Source organism: Parambassis ranga, chromosome 19, assembly GCF_900634625.1.
Source record: "Parambassis ranga chromosome 19, fParRan2.1, whole genome shotgun sequence".
NCBI classification, from domain to species: Eukaryota; Metazoa; Chordata; class Actinopteri; family Ambassidae; genus Parambassis; species Parambassis ranga.
In genome coordinates, this window is record NC_041039.1 from 1,308,039 (window position 1) to 1,330,542 (window position 22,504).

The window sequence follows — 22,504 nt, forward strand, 5'->3', positions numbered from 1 at the left end:
TAATATTAAAAATGTAAACTGCTGACTCCTCTATTGCCTCAATTAGAGTTGAATCTGAAGTTAAATATTTAGGGCTGACAATATCTAAAAACCTAATTAGAAGAGAAGACATCAATATATCTAACCATAGATACACTGGTTAACTAGAGACCTTACTATCTTTGGTAGGACCATTCTATCTAAAGCTGAAGGTATTTCCAAGCTGATCTACCCCGTCACTATATATTTCCTCTAAAAACATAATTAAAGCTAACACAGTTATTTTCCAGTTTTTGTGAAAGAATAAAACCCACTACATAAAAAGGTCTCAGCTTGTAAAGGAGTATGTTAAAAGTGGTATTAAAGCTCCAGAATTTGAATCTATGATTGGAACCTTTAGAATTAACTGGATCAAATCTTGTCTGACACGGCCCGACTCCATGTGGTTCCACATCCCAAGGTCCTTGTTTCATAAAATAGGAGGTTTAGACTTTATTTTGAAATGTGATTTTGAAGTCAACAGGATTCCCATCAAACTGTCCAATTTTCATAAACAGCTGTTGCATTTTTGGAAAATGATATTTACCCACAACTTTTCTCCTCATGATTCCACCTTATGGAACAATAGAGTAATAACACTGAACCGAAAATCAATCTTCAAGAGTGATTGGTTTAAGAAAGACATTATTTATGTTACAGATTTAATGGATGATGATGGCACCATTTTAAACTACCCAGACTTTATAGAAAAACATCATCTTAATTGTTCTCAAAGAGAATACAGTAAATTATGTAAACTGATCCCGCTACCTCTGATTCACTTGATTAGAAACTTTATGATGTACAATACATCCTCTTTATTATTACCAAATTTATTGATAGGACATTGAAATTTAACTGATAAAATGATGTAGTAATAAATTCATTAGTAGTTCCTTGAAAGCCAAGATTTTTCATGACTATGACAGAAGGGTTTTTTGCAGGGATCTGATGCTGCTTCTTCAGATACAGTAGACAAAGCACACTCGAAATTTATCAAATTGCCAATTTTACCTAAAGTTAAAGAAACACACTTTAAAGTCATAAACAAAATTTATCCTGTGGCAGAATTTCTTAAAAAGAGATTTGGTTTTGAAGTGGATCAGTGTTGTTTTTGTGAAGTTGAAAACGAAATTCTAGAACATCTATTTATTTACTGTCCTATTACACAAAGTTTTTGGTCCGACTTAAAAAAATTGGATTTCTCTAAAAAATGAATGATGTGCCACTTTTTGAATTATGTCATATTCTTTTTTATATTGATCACCTTGCCGCATCCATTTCAGACCCTATTAATACCATCATCCTCTTGGGTAAATATCATATCTATTGTGCTAAATGGACAAAATGTAGACCTTCCTTTCCTGCTTTTCTGAATGAATTTAAATGTTTTTTTCATCACTTAAAAAGATGGAAAGCCAATCGGCCAAGAAATTAAGCCTGAACTTCTCCCGTTTTTTGCTCTTCTAATTTCTATAGTATTTGTATTTCACCCTTTGCTAGTTTTGGATTTTCATGTTATTTTTCTGCAGATTGTGCCTTCATGTATATGCCTGATTGTGTATGTTGTGTTCTCCTGTTCTGAAGTTTCACCACAGTAAAAATCGATTTTAATTTAATTAATTTATTATTTATTGCACTGTATATTGATGAGTATTGTATAATAAAGAAGCTATCTATGATCATAAGTATCTTAGAAACACTTTAGCACTTAGAAATTTGTTTGCACAGTTGTAAATAGTTTATTTTGATGTTCATGGTATGTTTTCTGCAAAATGTGCATGTTTTTCGTTTTTTGCCTTACTTTATAAATTTGAGTTTATCTCAAAAACTAAGCAATGAATACACTCAAAATAAATTTACTGTGGTTTGAAAGCATTTTGTGCAACTTTTTTACATTTACAATTTTGAGTGATAAAGCTATGACATTCCTGTATTTAGAAAAAAATATGTTGAGAAAAAAAATGATTTTTAATTTTTTTGTGGTTTGTTGTAGTTTTGACACTTTCTTTAGTAAATATTGACCTAACTCCATATATATTATTAAAATCTAGACTATAAGGGTTGTATTGATGTATGGCAAATTAAAATACTCCAAAAAATGCCACCACAGCAGGTAAAAATGCAAAATATGCTCTGGCGGACTTGGTTCTATGGCAGGTCACAAAGGACCTTATTCAATGAGTGGATGTGACAGTGATCAGCTGTGTAGAGGCATCAGTTCCTGTGTGGTTCTTCGTTTGCTTTCTTCAAATTCTGGTTGAACACTTTTCTCAGGAGTATGTCTGTAGGGTGGTCACTGTTTATATCGTTGCTTTTGTCACTTCTGTAATTTCTTTGATTTAATAATCACTACAATTTTATGAAGAATCAGGGAAAAACTGCTACATTACTTAATAAGATAAGAGGATTTTTTAATTTGTGTTTTGCCTCACACTTCACAGAATTACTTTCTGATGGTTACATTTGTGAGTTTTCTTTGTTCTTCACCTGAAATAATACATACAGCCACACACTCTCTCTCTCACACACACACATACACATACACATATGTTTACCCATATATAAATTTATGTACCTGGAAATCATGTAAAAGTTCAGGACAGAGGTGGCTGTACTGTGAAAATAGTGCTTTTGGTCTGTCTGGTTCAGGACGAAGGCGAAGTTTGTTCACATCAGTTTCCAAATCATCATCCTGGACAGAGAAAGAGTGGTAATGCAGTGTAAACTCTCACTTATCACACTAATTTTCCTTTCAAATAATAGTAGCAATTTTGCCAATCAATATGCTAATTGTAAAATGAGACATTTTACTCTGACAGGTTTGTATTAATAGTAATACTAATTATATAATTAAGGCAAACTGCAACTTCTGTTTTCTTTCAGCTAATTCCCATGTTGACAGAAAGCAGAGTAATGATTTGTTAGTGTTTTTTTTGTAAATAAATAATTAATTTTAACATTGGACCTTATAAAAGAACAAACCCTACACACACACTTACATAGTCTCTGCTGTTGTTGCTTTCTTCAAAATCTTTTTCCAAATCACTCTCCTCACTGGTGTCATCTGGAACCAACAGAACAGAAGGTGAAAATGCAACATCAATATTAATACCATGTAACCCTGAGTTTACTGTAGTAAAAGGTGCAACATGCTGCACACACTCACTCATCCAATTCTAATAAATAGTAATAAACAGTACCTTTAAAATGTACTGTCATTTGCTACTCATCATAATAGACTGATGTTTACTGCCGACCCTATTTTTGAGACTAATTAAACAGTTGTCATATAACCAGACTTTGGTTTGGACTGTTAATGAACAATAAGCATCAACAACTTACTTCCATATAAAATCTTAACATCTTAATACATTCTACTGGGATCATTGTAAAACATTTTTGCGGTTATGACTGTTTTCATGCTTCTGACTTTATTTTCAGTATTCTAATTCTTTAATTCTCCAAGATTAAAATAAAGTCAAGCTCAAAATTCAGATTTTTCTAAAACTCTATTTTTTCTGAGAATGACTCAGAATTCTAACAAGAAAATCAGAAAAGAATTCTAAGCAAAGAGTGAGAATCTGAAAAAATAGCCCCAAATTATTTTACAGATGCCATAATTCTCCTACATACAAATATAATAGTATAAAGTAAGCTAATGTGAGATTAAGCAGGTCTTTGAAGCTCAATACATAATCACTGTAGATACATGTATTACACATTGTTACTTTCTTACTTACCAAAACAAAAGTACTGAATGTTTTGCTTGACACGTAAATAATGAGGCTCTACCTGGTGCCATGTTCATCTCATGTGGTCTCGGTGGTGTTGGTAGGGGGAAGGTGTACACAGAATGATCAGATTTTAGAGGGACAGGAGTTTTAGGAAGACACTTCCTCATGAGCTGAACGGAGGGCTCCACTAAGGTCTCCAGACCTTTGATCCGCATGCATTTCTGCAGGGAGACAAACATGAAGCAGTAATAAGCCAAATATTAACTGTATCTTTCCCGTTATGCAGGTGACACAACTGACTCACAAACTTCCCATTAGAGCCTCTGATCCCGGTATACAGGATTCTCTGCAAAACTGCCTACACAGTGTAAGAGAACAAATAGCACAAAATATTTTGCTTGCTATAACGACTAAACAATTATGAATGGGTCACAGTAGATGACAAAGCAAATGCTGCCATCTCCTGGTTTGATGCTAAAACATGTCTTCATCTATTACTGTTTCAGTTTGAATACATTAAGTAGCTTGCGAAATTGTGTATATTTTTATCATCTTGCAAATATTTTAAGACCACATGCATGGACTAACTCTATTACTTATTATTTATTTATTTATCATTTTATTTGGTTTGTTTGGATTGCATTTTGACCTTTCTTGTGCTTGTGTGATGATGATGAAGATGATGACAACTGCTATTATTAGACCAGACAGTAATTATTAGGCTAGACGATATAATTGAGAACTACTATTCACTTTTTCTGGAGAGCGGTGCAGAAGATGTTTTAACTGAATGCATGTAATGATGGAGCCTAATCAAAAGAAAGACAGAAAGAGACAAAGCAATGCCTGTACCCACATTATCATTTTTGTGTTAGTGGCTTGTCTTTCATTGTTAGTGTTGTTCATACACACACACACACACACAGCACAGCACAACACTCCAGTAATGTTAATAACAAATGATCAGACTGTGAAACACAGCTGTATTTCTTACCTGTGTAGTCTGATACAGCACTTTGATGCCCCCTTGGGTAACGAAAGCTTGTCTGCCAATAGTACTCTTGGCAGCCTTGTGAAAACAGCACAGCAGTGCCTGGCAGATTGATAGGGCAACATGTTGATTATCCTTGTTGTGCCAGTCCTCATAAAGTTGCAAGAGGCCAGAGATGTAACCTTTTGATACTGCAAATGTAATGTGTGTCTCTGTTGAAGAAAGAGACAAGCATAGACAGCAGAGGACATTAGTATAGTGAGCTCTATTATGCTTTTATGTTGACTCTATTTAAATAATGTAGTTCAGATGAAACATGAGATCTGAAATAAACTACATTTGAGTGAATAAAAAAATAAAGATTTGATCAATAAAATTCACTTTGTTTGGCAGCGCTTAGGAGGACTACCAGCTAATGGTTTTTATCAGACTTTCTTTCAGACTTTTTGTCTAGTTGAATATTTACGGAATTGTGGTACTTCTATTGAATTGAACTGAATTATAGTCCATCCTGTTATACAGGCATTGATGCTATGGACTAGCCTTCCTGTTCTCCAGACATGAATCTTATCAAGCACAACTGGGACATCATGTTTCGTTCCATCCACCAACGCCACGTTGCACCACAGACTGTCCAGGAGTTGACTGATGTCCAGGTCTGGGATGAGATCCCTCAAGACAAAATCCACCGCCTCATGATGAGCAAGCTACATCTTCTGTTGAGCCTTTTTGAATGGGAGAGCTGATGTCAACTCCCATCTGATAATTTGGCTGATGATGTGTGCAGGGAGTGGAGAGACTCTGGACACAGTGTCAACTGCAGCACCACATAGGACAATGGGGCCATCTGGGGCTGTGTTCTTCCTGAATTCTACAACCATCTTCACTATCTTAATAGCACTGAGCCCCAGGTTGAGTGGTGTTGTTCACAAACTTCGGGGGCATGAGTTACTGGTGACTGGAAGTGCAGACACAAGAACAGAGGAGAAAGAGTCTTGATAGGAATCTGTGCAGCTAGTTTGGGTTTCTGAAGTGTTTCACATTCTGCTTCATGCATACACCGGCAGGTGGAGTCAGGCATGTGGAGTCAGCTGAGAGAGCTTGACCTACAGCAAAGGTAGGATGATGGTGTTGAAAGCACACCAGAAGTTAGAGCATTGTGTCGGCAGCCTTTAAGTCTTGTGGTCCTTGTTTAACTGTTTAACTAATAACCAATGTTGATTTTTTTCCTTTTTTTAAGGAGAGCTGTCATACCACATGCATCAACAAAGGCATTCTGATTCTGATTCAGATAGTGGAGGTCTTACACTAGGCTGGTATGTGACAAATTTCCAGTGAGACGTTTAAAATGTTGATGAGCACCAGAGGCAGCTGATCAGCACAGTGCTTTAAGGTGTATGAAGAGAGAGATCTGGCCCATATGCTTTGTGGGGATTCTGTGATTTTAAGACCCTCTTGACATCTTTCTCCTTACTGTGGTGTTGGGGGAAGGGGGTCCCTGGAGTGGGAAAGTCTGAGTGTTGTAGCTAAAGATACTCAGTCATTTTTATTCACACTTTTAAAACAGGTCATCTGGACTTGTTAGAGTTCCTTAAAGACGTTAAGCCGCTCCCAAGCAGCTTCTACAGTGTGCAGAATTTGTGTTCTTCGAGACACACAAGCACATCAGGACTGTTAGCAGCAGTCCTGAACACATCCTAGTCTGTCCAGAGTTTAATTCAAGGATGTTTTTGAAGGAACTCACATGACTACGATCCTTTTTGTTGGAACAGGACTAGTTACGACAGAAAAACATTGTCATCCCATACGTATCAGGAGTTTCTCAGAAGCTCAGAAGGATTTTCAATACACATCAGAAACACATCAGAAACCAGTAGGCCACACTGGTCCATCTCAAGGACAAAACTCCCAGGGAAAGACAGAGCAATACAATACCACTATACAAAAGGATGTCACAGCACAGGAGAGCCACCTCCTCAGGACAGGACTCAGCAGTTCACCTACACCTTAAAGACAACGGCCACTCCTTTGAGGAGAAGAATGTCCACATTATGGACAGAGAGGACAGATGGACAGAGGACAGAAAGGAGTCAAAGAAGCCATCTATGCCATGTCAAAGAAGCCATCTATTCGAACCCTAACAATGGGCCCGGACAAAGTTTCTGGTCGTTAACTGACCATTAACCATCAAGAGGGATCTTAGTCATGTGCGTTCATACAAGATCCACCCACAGAGGTCCTGAGCACATATCCGGTCTGCAAGCATGCACTGTGTGTCCTCCGATTAGGCATGCCGGGGGTTGTAGACTCTGCAAGTTGTATATCATATGAGTAAAATAGTTTGCAGTTTTTGGAGAATGATTCCAGATCAAAAGAACTAATGTACGGTCACATCATGGCACCAGCCCTAAAAACAGCCTGCTCCACCTTTCTGCATGAAGTCAGGGATCAAGTCTAACAGCCATGTTTCTGTGGGGCACAGAACAGAAGACCAGGAAAGATTTTTTTTCTCACACAGCAGCTGAAGATCATCACTTCTGTTGCACTTCTTTGCAGTAGAGAAACATTCAGAATGTGCTTCTGACACGTTTCCTGCTGGTTCATCTTCTTACATGTGCTTCTACTGCTGTAACACTGTGAATTTCCCCTATGGGGGACTAATAAAGGATAAAGGATTACCTTATATCTTTGACCACCAGGTGTGTGGCTTTCCTAATCAAGTCCAATCAGTATCATCAAACACAGCTGGAATCAAATGAAGGTGTAGAACCATAAGGATGATCAGAAGAAATGGACACACCTGAGTTATAGTCATATATGAGTGTCACAGCAAAGGCTCTGAATACTTAGGACCAAGTGATATTTCACTGTATATATATATGGCCCTGTCCTTGGCTGTAGCTTCCATTAGGCTTTTTTTCTTGAGGTAGATATACCATAATAAAAGTGTTGTAGCAAATAATCTTCTTTGGTAGAGGTAAGATTTTGTACCATGCCAAGATGTTCCACTTTCTCCTCATCACTGGTGCCATTGCTTGCTTCTGACTTTGTACTGTTTTCTAGCATTTTAGCAAAATGCTAAATAGCCATAGACTGTTCATGCTCCAAATGAAGCAGTTGCTGCCATTTGAAGGAGAAAAACGTGACTTTGCCAGTACATAGATCCAATGTGGAGAGAGGGTCGGATATATGCTGTATTGAGAGAGCTGCTGGGACTGCAGATTTGGGGTGGGAGAGAAGGTGAGACACAACTTGCTGCCCAAGTGTTGCCATCTAGTGTCAATGTTCAGTAATAATTCAGACCCAATTTTACTTTTAAAAACTGATGCAGCTTCAAGCAACGTATTTACAGGGGCAAGCTGTGTTTTGTAACAAAAATAGTCTAGTTTTATTTGTATCTGCTCGTTTTGCATTACACATGAGAGAATAAAATAATGTTTACTAGTATATTTTATGACTATTAGTGGATTATTAGACCAGTAATTTTTTCTTTTACTTACTTTTACATACTTTACATTTTCACCAAAGCAACAGTACTTAACATTCACTCTCTACCTCTGCTATTGTGGGAGGAGAACTCTGACCAGAAGTTATAAATATCAAAAATGTTTGGTATTTACAAACAAGATCATAGAGGCACCTACTCAAGCATACAACAGCAACTTATCACCTAAGAGGTACATAAGGACAGGGAGAGGGGAAATTCAAATATGTTCAAATTTGATGTTCTCTAAAAAATATATCATAATGATAACATTGAATAATAATAATTCTAATTCCCTGCACTGGGCAATAATAACTTCATTTTATTGCATTGCATTTAATGCAATAATGTGGCTACACATATGACAGAAGGTTTGTTTCATAGAAGTAAATGTAGCATCAACCTACACTTGTGGAAAAATTGTAATTGTATTGCATTGAATTGTATTGCGTTGCATTGTATTGTATTGCCTTGCATCGTATTGTATTTAATGCTTGAGTCAGTGGCTACACACATGACAGAAGTTTTGTTTTATAGTAGTAAATGTAGAATCAACCTACACATGTGCAAAAAGAACATACCTGACAACTGTAAGCATGCATCATTGTCAGACATGTACTGTAATTTAAACTTGGCTTGTTCTCATTTCAGTTCCACACAGTATACCCACTGTTATATAAATAATGTTTCCATTTGAAAGCTGCCTCATACTATTTTGGCCACTATCGATAGAATCAATAGATTAAATTACTTGACTATTTAACATGTCAGGATAGATTGAGATCATATCTTCCTGCTCCTCTCCTCCCAGCCAGTAGTCAACAGGAGGGTACTCCCATGTCAGCCCGGTTCCGATGACGTAAGCTAATAACAAGTCAAATAAGATTTAGCTTAACTGCGTACATTTAGTGCTACCATCCAAACACTGTAAGCAACATGTGCTATCCTTTTTCTATTCTGCGTGAACAGCATTTTGACATGAAGCACAGCACCTACTTCATAAATCATGAATCCCTTGCCACCTCTAGAATAGTAACTCTTTTAAACCGTCAGCGTATTGGAGGGAAACACTGTGTGCACTACAAGAGATAAACACTTAGGCAAAGAGAGAGAGAAAGAGAGAGGGCTGCACTGTTTGCTGACTTTACATTCGTTCTTTCCATGGTAGCCCTGCTGCTGACATGGATCCAGTATCAGAGGAGGCTATTTTTTACTCTCAGTATGGGGCAGGTGCATACAGTAGGGGGAAAGCAGGGTAAGATGAACCTTTTTTTTCATCAGTCAACCTATAGACAGGGAATTTGAAACAGGAATGCATAAAACACAAGCTCACAATAAATGCCATCCATTGAAACCTTAGTGGTAGTGGTACTTCACTTCAAATAGACAATAAATCTGGCTCCCAAAAACAGATGTGTGACCTTATGTTAGGGGGAAACACATCCAGCTGACAGGGAAGCTGGGGATACTGAAAAGGCAACAACTTTATCTAAATAATATAGACATGATATTTTTAATAATTCATTAAAAGATTTTAGGAACATGACCAAATTATCTTTTACACTCTGAGACTACAAAGACAAGCAACAATTATTATGCAATTTCCCCATTGTGGGACTAATAAAGGTTTCTTAATCTTAATTTCAACATATCATTTTGACGTGGGACAATAAATATGAATGTGTGGTCCACCACAATGCCCGTACCACCATCATCCCCAACCTACCTCCTAAAATGGACTTGACAGACGGATGATGATACAATCATATGGTTTTGTCAGCATAAACATAACCATGTGTCATATCTGGAATGTATATTATCAACAAAATGTGGCACTTTCTGGTGAGTACGTGTTGGTTTTGCCAACACCACCTCCAACACAGTGACAGCTGGAATTTTCCACAACTTAACAGTACTCCCTCACCTCCACCCTCATTAAAATTGATTATAAATAACTTACTTGTGCACAGCAGAGCGGCAAAGGCATGAATGGCTGCCCTGTAAAAGACATGGAGGGAAAATTAGTCTCAGATATTTTAACAAACATTTTTTTTAATTAAAACAACTGCATATGATATAATAGTAAATAAGAACGTGTGTCAAAAAAAAACTACTTTGAAGCCTCAGACCATCTATGCAGTGAACACAACAATTGAGGAGGAAAGCAGCAGGCTTTCTTAGACTGTGTACAGTATACTATACAGAAATATATGGACAGAAAATCCACACAGGTCAAGCACCAGTCATAATGGATGGTGAGATGGACTCTCACCATCCACTGGAAGAGGAGTCTCCAACCAGCCAATCCAAGTGATCATTTTTTGTCTACAACTTCCACCAAAACACACCGAAGACAATGAGAATAAGCGTGAAGTGTGCTTTTACTTTTATTTAGGTATGATTTATTTCAAGTATTGTATATTTTATATGACAAAGCACCAGCTCTGCACCACTAATGTCTGACTGCATTTTGTTAATGCAGTGGAGCGACAGAGTAAATTTCAGCAGTGGACAGCTAGTTCAGAGTCTGGATGCATGGAGATAGAGAAGACACTATGCACTGTTTAATAATGCCTGTCAATCATGAACCCAGGGCACTGCCTCATTAGTCACTGATTAGCTGTAGCCAGTTAACATAATTCCAACTGCTTCCTACCATTAACCTCCTACTGTTTTTTATGCAACTTATGCTCACAGATAACTGTGCTAACAGATTCACTATTTAACTATTTCAGTTTTTCCCAAAACCTATATTTAGGGCCCGAGCACCGAATGGTGCAAGAGCCCTATTGAAACCCTTAGGATTATTATTTTTCATTTTTTTTTAGGGCCCGAGCACCGAATGGTGCAAGAGCCCTATTGAAACCCTTAGGATTATTATTAGGGCCCGAGCACCGAATGGTGCAAGAGCCCTATTGAAACCCTTAAGATTATTATTTTTTTTTTTTTTTTTTTTTTTTTTCCCCTCCGAGATTGCATTTTTGGAGGCCTTAACATGCCCAAAAACTCACCAAACTTGGTAGAAAAATTCATTCGCCCGAAAAATTTTGAAATTTGCTGACTTTTGAAATGCACATATAAAAATGGCTCTATAGCGCCCCCAACGCGTAGCCCCTCTGGCCGGTTTGACACAGGATTATGAAAATTGGCACACATATGTATCACCTCAAGACGCACAAAAAAGTCTCGTGGACCCCCCCTCCAAACCCAACAGGAAGTCTGCCATTTTGACTTATGTGGCCATTTTTTGCCTATTTGTGACCCTGCTTCAAAACTTTTCACGCCTCACATACTTCATGCAATTGACCTGAAATTCACTGTGTCCACTCAGGACACCATAGGGAATAAACACATTCCAAAACTCTTTCGAAATTTATAATTTATAACCGTGTGGCGGGGGGCGTGGCCTCAAAGTTGACCATTCGCCATTACAAAGGAATTCGCTGTATTTAATGCAGTGCTACCTATATACTTTATGCAATGTGGACAAAATCTTACAGTACTGCTATGGACCCGAGTCTGAACAGGTATATATGCTAAGAGGATGATACGGTCATAGCGCCACCTACTGGTAGCAGGAAAGTTTGGTTGTAAACATGTGTTTGTTGTACATCTCTGCAAATGAGAGGAGAGGAGGGCATAGGACAGGACAGTATAGGAGACAACAGCATAGGAGAGAAGACAGCTATAGCCCCGCGGATCGCAAGATGCGCGAGGGCCCGCAATGCTGCTTGCAGCTTTAATTTAATTTATGATTCTGGATTTAAGGTGTTCTTTTTCTAACTTCGTTCGTTTTCTAACTATGGGAAAACGCCTTGGGCGTGATCAACTACGGAAGCTCCAATGACATCACGTCTATCACAGACAGACGTGATGTCATGGGAGTTTCACTGTCGAGCCGTACTCGGGGCCCCGCCCCCCTCTATTAACACGGCCGACCAACCCCTCCTACTCATTCTCGCTTTCTTCCACGTGAGAAACTACTTGCTCCCTCAGCGCGTTCCAGGCTAGGGGCTAGCTGCTTAACAGTTCACAAGCGTCCCGTCAAGGAGTACGTTGCCGAACGCAGTTTCCAACCTAGTCCGGATTGTGCTGAGTAAGTACTTTGTGAGAAGTATTTCGGTTAGCTGCACAGTAGGTGTCCGCGCCCTGACAGTGTCCGCGTCAGGGCCAGCTGTTCCCGTGGTTGTGTAATTGCTAGCTAGCTTGTTCTGTGTAGCTAAAGCTAACGCGTCAAGGCGAGCTTAATTGGTGCTAGTTGGGTAGCATTAGGTTGTTACCCGTACTGGTTACCCGAGTGAAGCTAACGTGTCACGACGAGCTAGCTCTTACATCTGCTAATAGCAGGGTTTAGCCTCGCTGCTAGCATTGGTGTGGTTCCAGACTATCGTGTTGTGACGAGTCTAGTCTGATAACTTGTCGTGGCCTATCTCCCTTTCCACTAGAATGTCTACGGCCGTCACCCCCGCCAAAGGGTCGGAGCCGAAGGCTAAAGAGGCTGCATCCCGCCTGTGTCCCGCATCATGCGGTGCAACCATCTCGGGCAGGGACCCTCACCCGATGTGCATAGCGTGCATGGGCCCTAAACACGCCCAGGCTGCGCTAGCTGACCCGCAATCTTGCTCCCATTGTGCTTCATTGCCGGAGAAAATTTTGGAAAGGAGATTGAGAGTAGCTGTAGCTAACAGTCAGGATCCCTGCCTGGCAGCAGCCACTCCCACGCCCGACGTCCATCAGGCGCGAGCTTCTAAGAGCTGGGCGGACTTGATGGACACCGAATCCCCAGTTATGCCCCCGCTGTTCAAGGATTTTGATCACGGGGAGCTGGGAGATGAGGACGCAGAGTGTGACACTAACTCTGACCTCCTCGACATGGTGGACATGGAGGAAGAAGAGGAGGAGGACTCTTCTTTTCCACCTCAACAGTCTAGACCATCTAGTGCTACTGAGGTTGTTCCACCAATGGACAGTGACTTATATGAAGTCTGCAAACGGGCTGCAGCCAAGCTGGGAATTCCATGGCCTGCAGCCCAGGGTGCTGAGGGAATGGAGCGGGACCTGTACGATGGTAAGAGGCTCCCGCCAGCCCAGCCCTCACCCAAACAGCTCTTACCAGCAGTGCCTGCCTGTATGAAGGAGATGAAGCGTTACTGGCCCAGTCCCTTCAGGAGCAAACTCCCAACCAGGGGTTGTTCTAAGCTGGAGATCCATGGGATGGGTGAGCTGGGGCTGGCCGAACCCCCGGCGGTGGAGCCTTCAGTGGCATTCCACCTCCATCCCAATCGCAGATCAGTCTCAGCTTCTTCCAGTATCTCTCTGCCTAGTAAATCAGATCGCCTAACCGCATCTATTTACCAGAGGATGTACAAATATGCAGCTCAGTCAGTGTGCTCCCTCAACGCTGTCACACTGCTGTCAGCTTATCAGGCTGAGATACTGGAGGAGATGGGCCGTCAGCTGGATTCACAGGCTCCCAACCCTCTCCTCTGGGATGAGATCTGTGTGGTGAATGATCTTCTCCTACACTCCTCCAGGGGAGCAGTGCAGGGATGTGGCCGTGTCATGGGGCTAGCAGTCACAGGTGAGAGAGCCCTATGGCTGAATTTGTCTGGCTTGAGTGATTCTCAGAAAGCTGAGATCATGGATGCAGCATACGACCCCACCAAGGGTCTCTTTGGCCCAGCTCTGGAGAAGATGAGAGAGACGAGCACTCGCAGGAAGCAGGAGGGAGAAACCTTCGACCTCTGCTTACCACGTAAACCTCAGCCATGTCCATCACAGCCTCCCAGTGCTGGCTTTGCAGCTACAGCAGTGAGAGCAAAACACAGTGGCCCTAGAGCACAGCAGCCCGGGCCAGCTCAGTGGACAGGCCACCAGCCTAAGGTGGATAACTCAAGGCCATGGGGTAAACATTCCTTTGCAGCAGTGGCTGCTAGGAATAGACCGTCTTCCCACCCCGGGGAAGGGAAGAAGAAGCGTGCCACCTAGCACAGTCCGCACAATTCCCCCGCCCTCCCACAAAAAGAAGGAGGGAGGGAGGCAGCCCTTTGGTTCCAAGTTTGGAGGCTCCGGTTGTTCCCTGTTCTCCAGGAGCCCTCCCTCAGTCTCTCTCCTCACAGTTCCAGGGAGAGAAGACTTGGGCGCAGCCTGCACAGTGTCACCAAGCACTCACACAAGGCTGCATGTTTCCAAGGTCTCTGGTAGTGCCACCAAACACTTCTCAGCACCTTGTTTCTTTTTTAAGGGGAAAAGAAAAAATAAAGAATGCATTTCTGTATCCAGGCAAGGTGCCGAGGACAGAATGCCCCCACAAAATAAAAAACACAAAAATAATCAAAATGGAACGTTGCCTTGGCCCGCCGTTCCCAGTAGGGGGAGCTCAAACTCCTCTGGCTGGGAGCAGCGCTCTCCGACACGGAGAGATGACGTCATCCAAGGGCGACGACAGGGGTCCACTGGCATGGCGGGTGGACCGGTGGCGCGCATGCGCAGTTCACCCTTGGGTGTTGTCAACAGTTGCCAGGGGTTACAGGCTACAGTTTGCTGTGAAACCACCCAAATTCAACGGCGTGTTAGCCTCTGTGGCGGGCGGAGCGTCAGCTCAGGTCCTGGAAGGAGAGATTGTGTCTTTATTAAACAAACACGCAATCGCACGAGTTCCAAGCGGGGAAATGCATCAGGGTTTTTATTCCCGATATTTCCTCATTCCAAAGAAGGGAGGTTCATCCCTGCGGCCCATTTTGGACCTCCGTGTTTTGAACAGTCACTTACGAAAGTACACGTTCAGGATGCTAACACACAAAGTTCTGTGCCGCTCGATCCGTGCAAATGACTGGTTTGTGACGATCGATCCAGCGGACGCGTATTTTCACATCACATGCCATTTATCCACCACACAGAAAATTTCTCAGGTTTGCTTATCAAGGGGCGGCCTACGAGTTTCAGACAATCCCATTCGGCCTTTCTTTGGCTCCGAGGGTATTCAGCAAGTGTACAAGGAACAGCGGCATCAGAATATCTTCATACATAGACGACTATCTCATATGCTCTCACTCACGGGAGCAGGTGATCAAAGACTCTGTTGCGGTGTTGAATCACCTCAGAGACCTCGGTTTCAGGATAAATGAGGTAAAGAGTCGCTTGGAGCCGTCTCAATGCACAGAGTATTTGGGGCTCAACATAAATTCCATCTCTTGTCGCGTCAGGCTGTCAGAGACGAGGGAAACGGCGTTCAGACAATGTCTTGCGCTTTTTCGATTGGGGAAAGTGGTGGCATTCAGGTTATGCCTCCGTCTTCTCGGACTCATGGCGCCAGTGATATCTGTGGTACGGTTGGGGCTGCTCATGATGAGAGATTTTCAGCGATGGGTGGCATCTCTGCATCTCTGCTCTCAGCGCCATCTGAACCGCAGAGTCAAGATAACGGCGCGGTGCATTTCGGCTCTCCGGCCGTGGAGAGACCCGCCAATGCTGACGTGGGGGCTCCACCCGCAGGTGGTGGCACAGATTTGGCAGAGATACGGCCAGGCAGACGTAGATCTCTTCGCCTCTCAGGAAAACACTCAGTGCCGGCTGTTCTTCTCCCTGTCAGACGCAAGCGCACCACTAGGTGTGGACGCGCTGGCCCACCCCTGGCCGAATGTTCTGTTGTATGCTTTTCCGCCTCTCAGCCTGATTTCTCCAACGCTGGCCAGAGTGCGGGAGCAGGGGCTGTCTCTAATTTTGGTGGCCCCGCGGTGGCCGTCCAAACATTGGATAGCAGAGATAATTCAGCTTCTGGCAGACGAGCCATGGCCACTCCCCATACGCAGGGATCTTCTTTCCCAGGCTCGGGGAGAGATTTATCACCCTCATCCAGAACAGGTGTCTCTGTGGGCCTGGCCAGTGAGAGGTGGAACTTGAATGCGGCAGGTCTGCCTCTGAGGTCATTGACACTATTCAGAATGCTAGAGCCTCCTCCACCCGCGCACTTTACAGTGGCAAGTGGCAGATTTTTGAAAAATGGTGCCAGGATAGGGGCACTGTCCCCTTTCAGTGTTCAGTGGTGGAGGTGCTATGTTTTCTGCAGGAATTGTTGGATAAAGGAAAAGCTTTCTCCACAATTAAGGTTTATTTGGCGGCTATTTCGGCTTGTCATGTGGGGTTTGGTGATAAGTCAGCAGGGCAACACCCTTTGGTGTGTCGCTTTATGAAGGGGGCCCGCCGCAAACTCCCAGTGTCCAGGCCACTGGTGCCTTTGTGGGATTTGTTGCTGGTACTGGATGCCCTTTCAAACCACCCTTTTGAGCCTATTGAGGTGGTGGGATTGAAATTTCTTTCAATTAAAACTGCGTTGCTTCTGGCACTGACCACTGCAAAGAGAGTGAGTGACTTACAGGCTTTGTCAGTCCATCCCTGTTTGTCAGTCCATCCATGTAAGGGCTCTCAGCCTCCGTTGGGAGTGCGAGCCCACTCTACCAGAAGCATGGCCTCATCAAGGGCCCTATTCAGGGGAGTGTCGGTTCAGGATATTTGCACAGCGGCAAGTTGGGCAACGCCTCACACGTTTGTGCGGTTTTATAGGCTTAATGTTGTGCATCAGTCATGGCATGTGTTACTGATCTGCGGTGAAGGTCTCTCTTTAGTCGTCGAGGGTCACGGCGTCAGGGAGCAGATGCAATTCGGGAGTGGGCTATATCTCCCATAGTGAAACACCGAACGAAGTTAGAAAAAGAACGGAGGGTTACTTGCGTAATCCCTGGTTCTTTGATAACAGAGTGAGGTGTTTCACCAACACTTCCCTCCTTGCAGGACACGGGAGGAAATCTGCTTAGAATGAGTAGGAGGGGTTGGGCGGCCGTGTTAATAGAGGGGGGCGGGGCCCCGAGTACGGCTCGACCGGTCTGTCACAGACAGATGTGATGTCATTGGAGCTTCCGTAGTTGATCATGCCCAAGGCGTTTTCCCATAGTGAAACACCTCACTCTGTTATAAAAGAACCAGGGATTACGCAAGTAACCCTCCGTTATGGTGGTGCAGTGGTTAGCACTGCGGCTTGCAGGATAATTGGTGACTCTAAATGATCTGAGTGTTAGTGTACCCCACCTCTCACCCATTCACAATTGGGATATGCTCTATCCCTGCTATGACCCTGTAGTACAAAACCGTGGACTCAAAGCATCACCTGATATGGAGTGATATGGAGATTGCTTACCAACTCTGTCAAGCCAACTGCCAGAGAAATCAAAGTGTGGGCAGAGGTGCCCTCTGAACAGCTGCAGGACTGCTTTAGTTGCACAGACGACTGTGTTTCAGGATGATAATATCTATACCTCTTCTGTACTGTTTTACATAACATGTTACATGGACAGTGTTACCCCCATAAAACAGATTTTTAACAGTTTTTTAATACCACACCATGGATGATAAAAGACACTGCTTTTCCATCTGCATGCAACAGTAGAGTGCAGCTGGAGCAATCCTGAAGAAGTGCATCAAGCAGAGCCTAGAGGATTAAGGACCTCTTCTGCAACTCTTACAGCATAGGGCAGGGGATATTTCACATCACCAGGCAGAAAAACAACAGTAGCCTGACTTGCAGCAGCCCTTCATTGGCAGCCAATCTAAACCATTCTCTGGCTGCTTCAAGGAGAAAAGAACAGCAGTGACCATTGATGCACTGACAAAAAAACAAAATAATGCATCATTGATTTTAGAAAGAAGCAGGATGTACATTCACCACTGCACATCACCGGGAACATGGCGAAGAGAGTGTTTAGCTTTGAATTCCTGGGTATAGATAGGACCTCTTATGGATAACAATAATACCACGGCACCCTTTCTAAGCTAAACACTCGGAAAGCAGCAACTTCTGGTGTCATTCTACCAGTGCTCCATTGAGAGTGTCCTCATATATGGTATCCTGTTGTGGTATGGTAGCAGCTCTGCAGCAGTTTGGATCATAAAAACCACACAGAACATCATAACCAACAGCAACATGCAGTACCATGTTTCATTGTAACAAACATGTAATATATCTCACTGACCAGGTTTATATGATTATGGTACTAAATCTAGACAATCCACATGTCTTTCCACCCTCATCCCAACTTGGCATCAAGGCTGCCTTTCCTTTGATTGGCACATCCATATTAGATCAGATCAACTTGTCTCTTGTAACAGAATATGTACTCTGTACATGTCTGTACTCAACCTCAACTTAAAGACCTTACACCCAGGTGTATTTAGTATCAGTTAATTGAACTTCAGTCTTTCCTTCTCTCCACTCTCCTGTCATCGTTTTTTCATCACCATAACCTGCATCAACTATTATGCATTCCCACATTAGCTGTCACTTGCTCACTAGGATTTCGTGTCTAGTTTAATAGAGTGCTATTTTTCGGCTGCTGTTTTGTAGGGACGGTGTTTGAACTTATATAAACATATATAAACAATAGGAATGTACATGAAGAGGAGAAAATGATGAAAGTGTATATGGGTGTACGTACTGGATGGTGGTCAAATGCTTGGTGGTGTACTGAGGAATAAGGTGGTAAATAGCATCCAGTCCACCGTTTTCTCCTATCAGCTTTGCTGTAGACACTGTAAGAACACAAGAAATGTTTATGCTATAGTTGAAATATAAGTCCAGTGAGTGATTTAAATGATCTAAAACCGCCATCTTTTACCACTACAGCAGAGAGAACTGGGCAAGTAGTAAGAGAAAGCATACATGGTGACCAGAAGTGTGCCTTGTGTTTCATTTGTGGACAGAATGTAACACAGGGACAGAATGAATAGTGCATTAATACATAAATAAATAAGAGTTCTGTGTATTTTTATATAATTCTGTGTACAGTGGGAGCTAAGGAGAGTAATGTGATCACAGTAAAACCTGCAGCCTGGTGAATGGATGAAAAGCTTTAAGCAGCTTCATTTAAATCTGCAGGTTATTAATGAATTTGCTCAAAGAGTCTAAAATACAGTCATTTGTTACAGTTAAGTACAGAAAAATGACCAGTGTTTAAAATATGATGTTTTCAGCATATTTTCACAACATGCAAAACCTTTGGGGTTATCTGGAGAACACACTGGGTAGTATTTAACATCGTTTTCCAGAATTGCAATAATAATTTGCATAAAGCAAACATATGTTGTAGAGCTGGGATGTAAAAAATGTGGTTTTCTATTTCTATGTAAGAGGAATGACATACCACAAGTAATGACGCAGAGAAAGATAAATAGTGTATTACTACATGTACCTTCAATAATTCAGAAATTGTTAATGTAAGTAAGAGTAAGTGCATGTTATGAGGTGAGGAATGTGAATAGTGTGGGAGAACACACATGTACCTGATGAAGAGAAGACCTGGATGACCCAGAGGAGCGCAGCAGCCCTCCTGGCGTGTTTGACATTGTGTTTGAGCAGATTCAGTGTCAGCAGCACAGCCCCAGCCTCCTCTGCCTTCATACCAATACAATGGTCTGTATTATACAAAATATTAAATTATTGGCACTGCAACATGCAATAGTAACCAATGTGTTACAGTCAATAGTGAAAGAATGTGGCATAGAATTCAGCACAAACATAATGGCTTTGACATTTGATTACAGTACACGTGGTAACGTGATGGAATTTTTTCATGGACACCAAGGATGAGGGAGGAAAACAACAGATACGGAGGCAGCCGTTTTAGGTCAGGGCAGGGTTAGGGAGGGGAGTGTATGTGCGTCAGTTCCATGAGAGTGTGTGCGATAGTATGACTGAGAAGGCCGGGCAGTACATCAGTTGTGGAGATGGGGTAGTGGCACAGGAGTCAGATAGGAGCACAGCTGCTGGGCTATTCTTCAGATGAAAAACAGCCAAAAATCATACAACAATTTCGATCCATGATTAATTTGCCCAGATCAGTAATCAATCAGTCAGTCTGGCCTCAGTGCTCATTCATCCCTAACAGGTGCATGGAGAACCTACGACATCTCCTCCAGCTTGACAGATATTCCTTCCATTGAGCAACTCAAGTGGTCGGACTGTCTTCCGATGTTGTGCACCCGCTTCCATCCCTCTCCGGAATGGTCTGAATTGTTGCAGATCAGCCCCTCAATCCAGTCCATCTTCTGATGTAATTCCGAGATCCGAGGTCCCATTAGCCCAGGGTCTTGTTTTGTGTCCACGCTTAGCGGTAGTGCCAATTTGCCAGCAGCGGTTTTTACAATTCTTCGGTACAGCAGGACAGCTCCCATGCAATTCAGGAGTATGCCTACTACCAATGTCCAATAGATGAATAGGTCCTCCACATCTTTCAGGGACAGTGGCTGGAGACATACCAGACGCCAGGGTTCCCAGGAATCACAGACATATCCGCCAGTGAAAGTCCCATCAGGGCAGAGGGGTTCTCCTGGTGATGTCTTCCTTTGTGAGAAAATGTTGTCCAATGCACTGAGCGACCAATGTATTAGCTCCATGTCAAAAAAGTATCCCAAGGATAGCAAAGCAGGGTGTTCGAGGGAAAAAAGTCACAAAAAACACAGGACAGGAGAAGAGCGAGCAGTGCAGAGAGCAGAGCAGAGCGGGAGCAGTCAGAAACACGTCTGCACTCCTTGAAGGACAGATAATGACAAGGTACATGCTTGTCTCTACAAATGGATGCAGCGACTGAGTAACAAAGGCTGTTGATTAACATAGTTAATGTCAGATTTATTGATACCAGTCACTTAAGCATTTGATTTTATAGAGACAAGTTATTAGCTTTTCGAAATTGCCGTCACATAATTGAAAGAGGCCGATCTGAAATAGGAGAGCTATGCTGGGATCTGCACAAGTGTTTCTGAACAACTGAGTCCTGTGCTGATGATGTAGTGACAGTTTTCTGTACTGTGTAAAAAAATTGTGGTCTGCCCACACAGCTGTTTTTTTTAATCCAGTGTCTCTGAACTGCAAAATGAGACTCTTTTTTATGAGAAAGAAAGTAATGCAACAAAAGTTACACATCTCGTGGCATATTTTTGAAATGAAAAGACACCAACGCACATTCCATATTTAGCAGATAATCCTATTTTGTCATCATTCACAAAATATAGATCAAAACTGGACTGTGAAAAGCCTAAAGCAGGGTAAGGCCTTGAATGCAAAAGAGGGACCAACTACTAAAATAAACTTATCAATGAAATAACTCACCTCTGTGCCCTACTTTAGCCAGCAAATGTAGCACTGGCAGTAGGACGGTGTAGTTGGGATTGAAAGTAGTGCCAATGTTGATAAGGGCAGACAGCAAAGCCTCACTACCGCCTTTACTGATCATATAGAAGATACGACGATCTGTGCCTGCAAAGAGAGAAGTAAGAACAGAGTTGAAGGGAATTTTTGGTAATGGCGGGAAGAGTTACACAGACACAGACATACTTCTGTGTAGGGTGCAGGCATCCATACAAATAAATGTCACATTTATTACCATGTCATCTGATCATCAGATAGGTGGGAACACCGTGTAAGAAGGTTGGAGGACTTTCACCCAGGAGTCTGGGATTTGTGGTTGAGTATTACAAACCATGCCAAGGTGAGGAATTTGCCAACACTGTGTTATTGAATACACTGACCATTTTACAAGAAATGACAGGTGCCAATGCTATGAGTGATTACTCCTAACTTTAATCAGGATTCTTTGTCAGCCTCACTCCTATGACTCCAGTAGTGCACCCATGTGTGTATTAAATGGCCTTTTGTATATCATATATTTCAACATTAACCAATGAGATATTCAGTTGCTCTGAGACAGGGGTTCTCAGTTTTCATAGCTGAGGGCCAATTTATGAACCCAACACTGGACTGAGGGCCGCCAAAGAAAAAAAAAATGAAAGAAGAAAAAATTACATTTGTAATCATTTTAATGACCCATTTTTTATCTTCACAGTTTACATTTATTGGTCTAGACACAAAATGGCCTAAACCTGGCAAAACCTGAGAAATATTATTATACAGACAGAATCCCTGGGTATTACTGCCCTCTACAGTCAGATTTGGGATATAACAGTCCTGTGTGCAGTCCATTTCAGAATACATGTAAAAACTTATTTAGAACAGTCAGTCTCAGTGTGCCATGTGTGCATGGACCTCATTCACAAGCAATTCCAGCCACCAAAGCCCCACATTAAAACCTGCAGACAGACACACACAGGGAGGGGGAGGGATGGGGAGAAAGAGAGAGAGACATCATTATTAAAATCTTTCATTGCCTTTCATCAATAAGGTTGTCATTAAGTCAAACAGAATATTTGTTACTAGGTCAACATACCTTT

At 42.2% G+C, this 22,504-nt stretch overlaps 1 protein-coding gene across 1 annotated transcript in view; it reads right to left on the minus strand.

The window, feature by feature from the left end:
* Window positions 1-22,504, minus strand: part of agbl1 (AGBL carboxypeptidase 1) — a 100,559-nt gene that overhangs the window by 65,182 nt on the left and 12,873 nt on the right. The window contains exons 3-10 of the mRNA XM_028430930.1: window positions 21,387-21,533; window positions 19,562-19,693; window positions 18,718-18,811; window positions 10,191-10,228; window positions 4,750-4,958; window positions 3,814-3,976; window positions 3,021-3,085; window positions 2,597-2,713 (exon numbers count right to left, since the gene is read on the minus strand). Coding sequence (XP_028286731.1) covers window positions 2,597-2,713; window positions 3,021-3,085; window positions 3,814-3,976; window positions 4,750-4,958; window positions 10,191-10,228; window positions 18,718-18,811; window positions 19,562-19,693; window positions 21,387-21,533 — 965 coding nt within the window. The remainder of the gene's footprint in view (window positions 1-2,596; window positions 2,714-3,020; window positions 3,086-3,813; window positions 3,977-4,749; window positions 4,959-10,190; window positions 10,229-18,717; window positions 18,812-19,561; window positions 19,694-21,386; window positions 21,534-22,504) is intronic.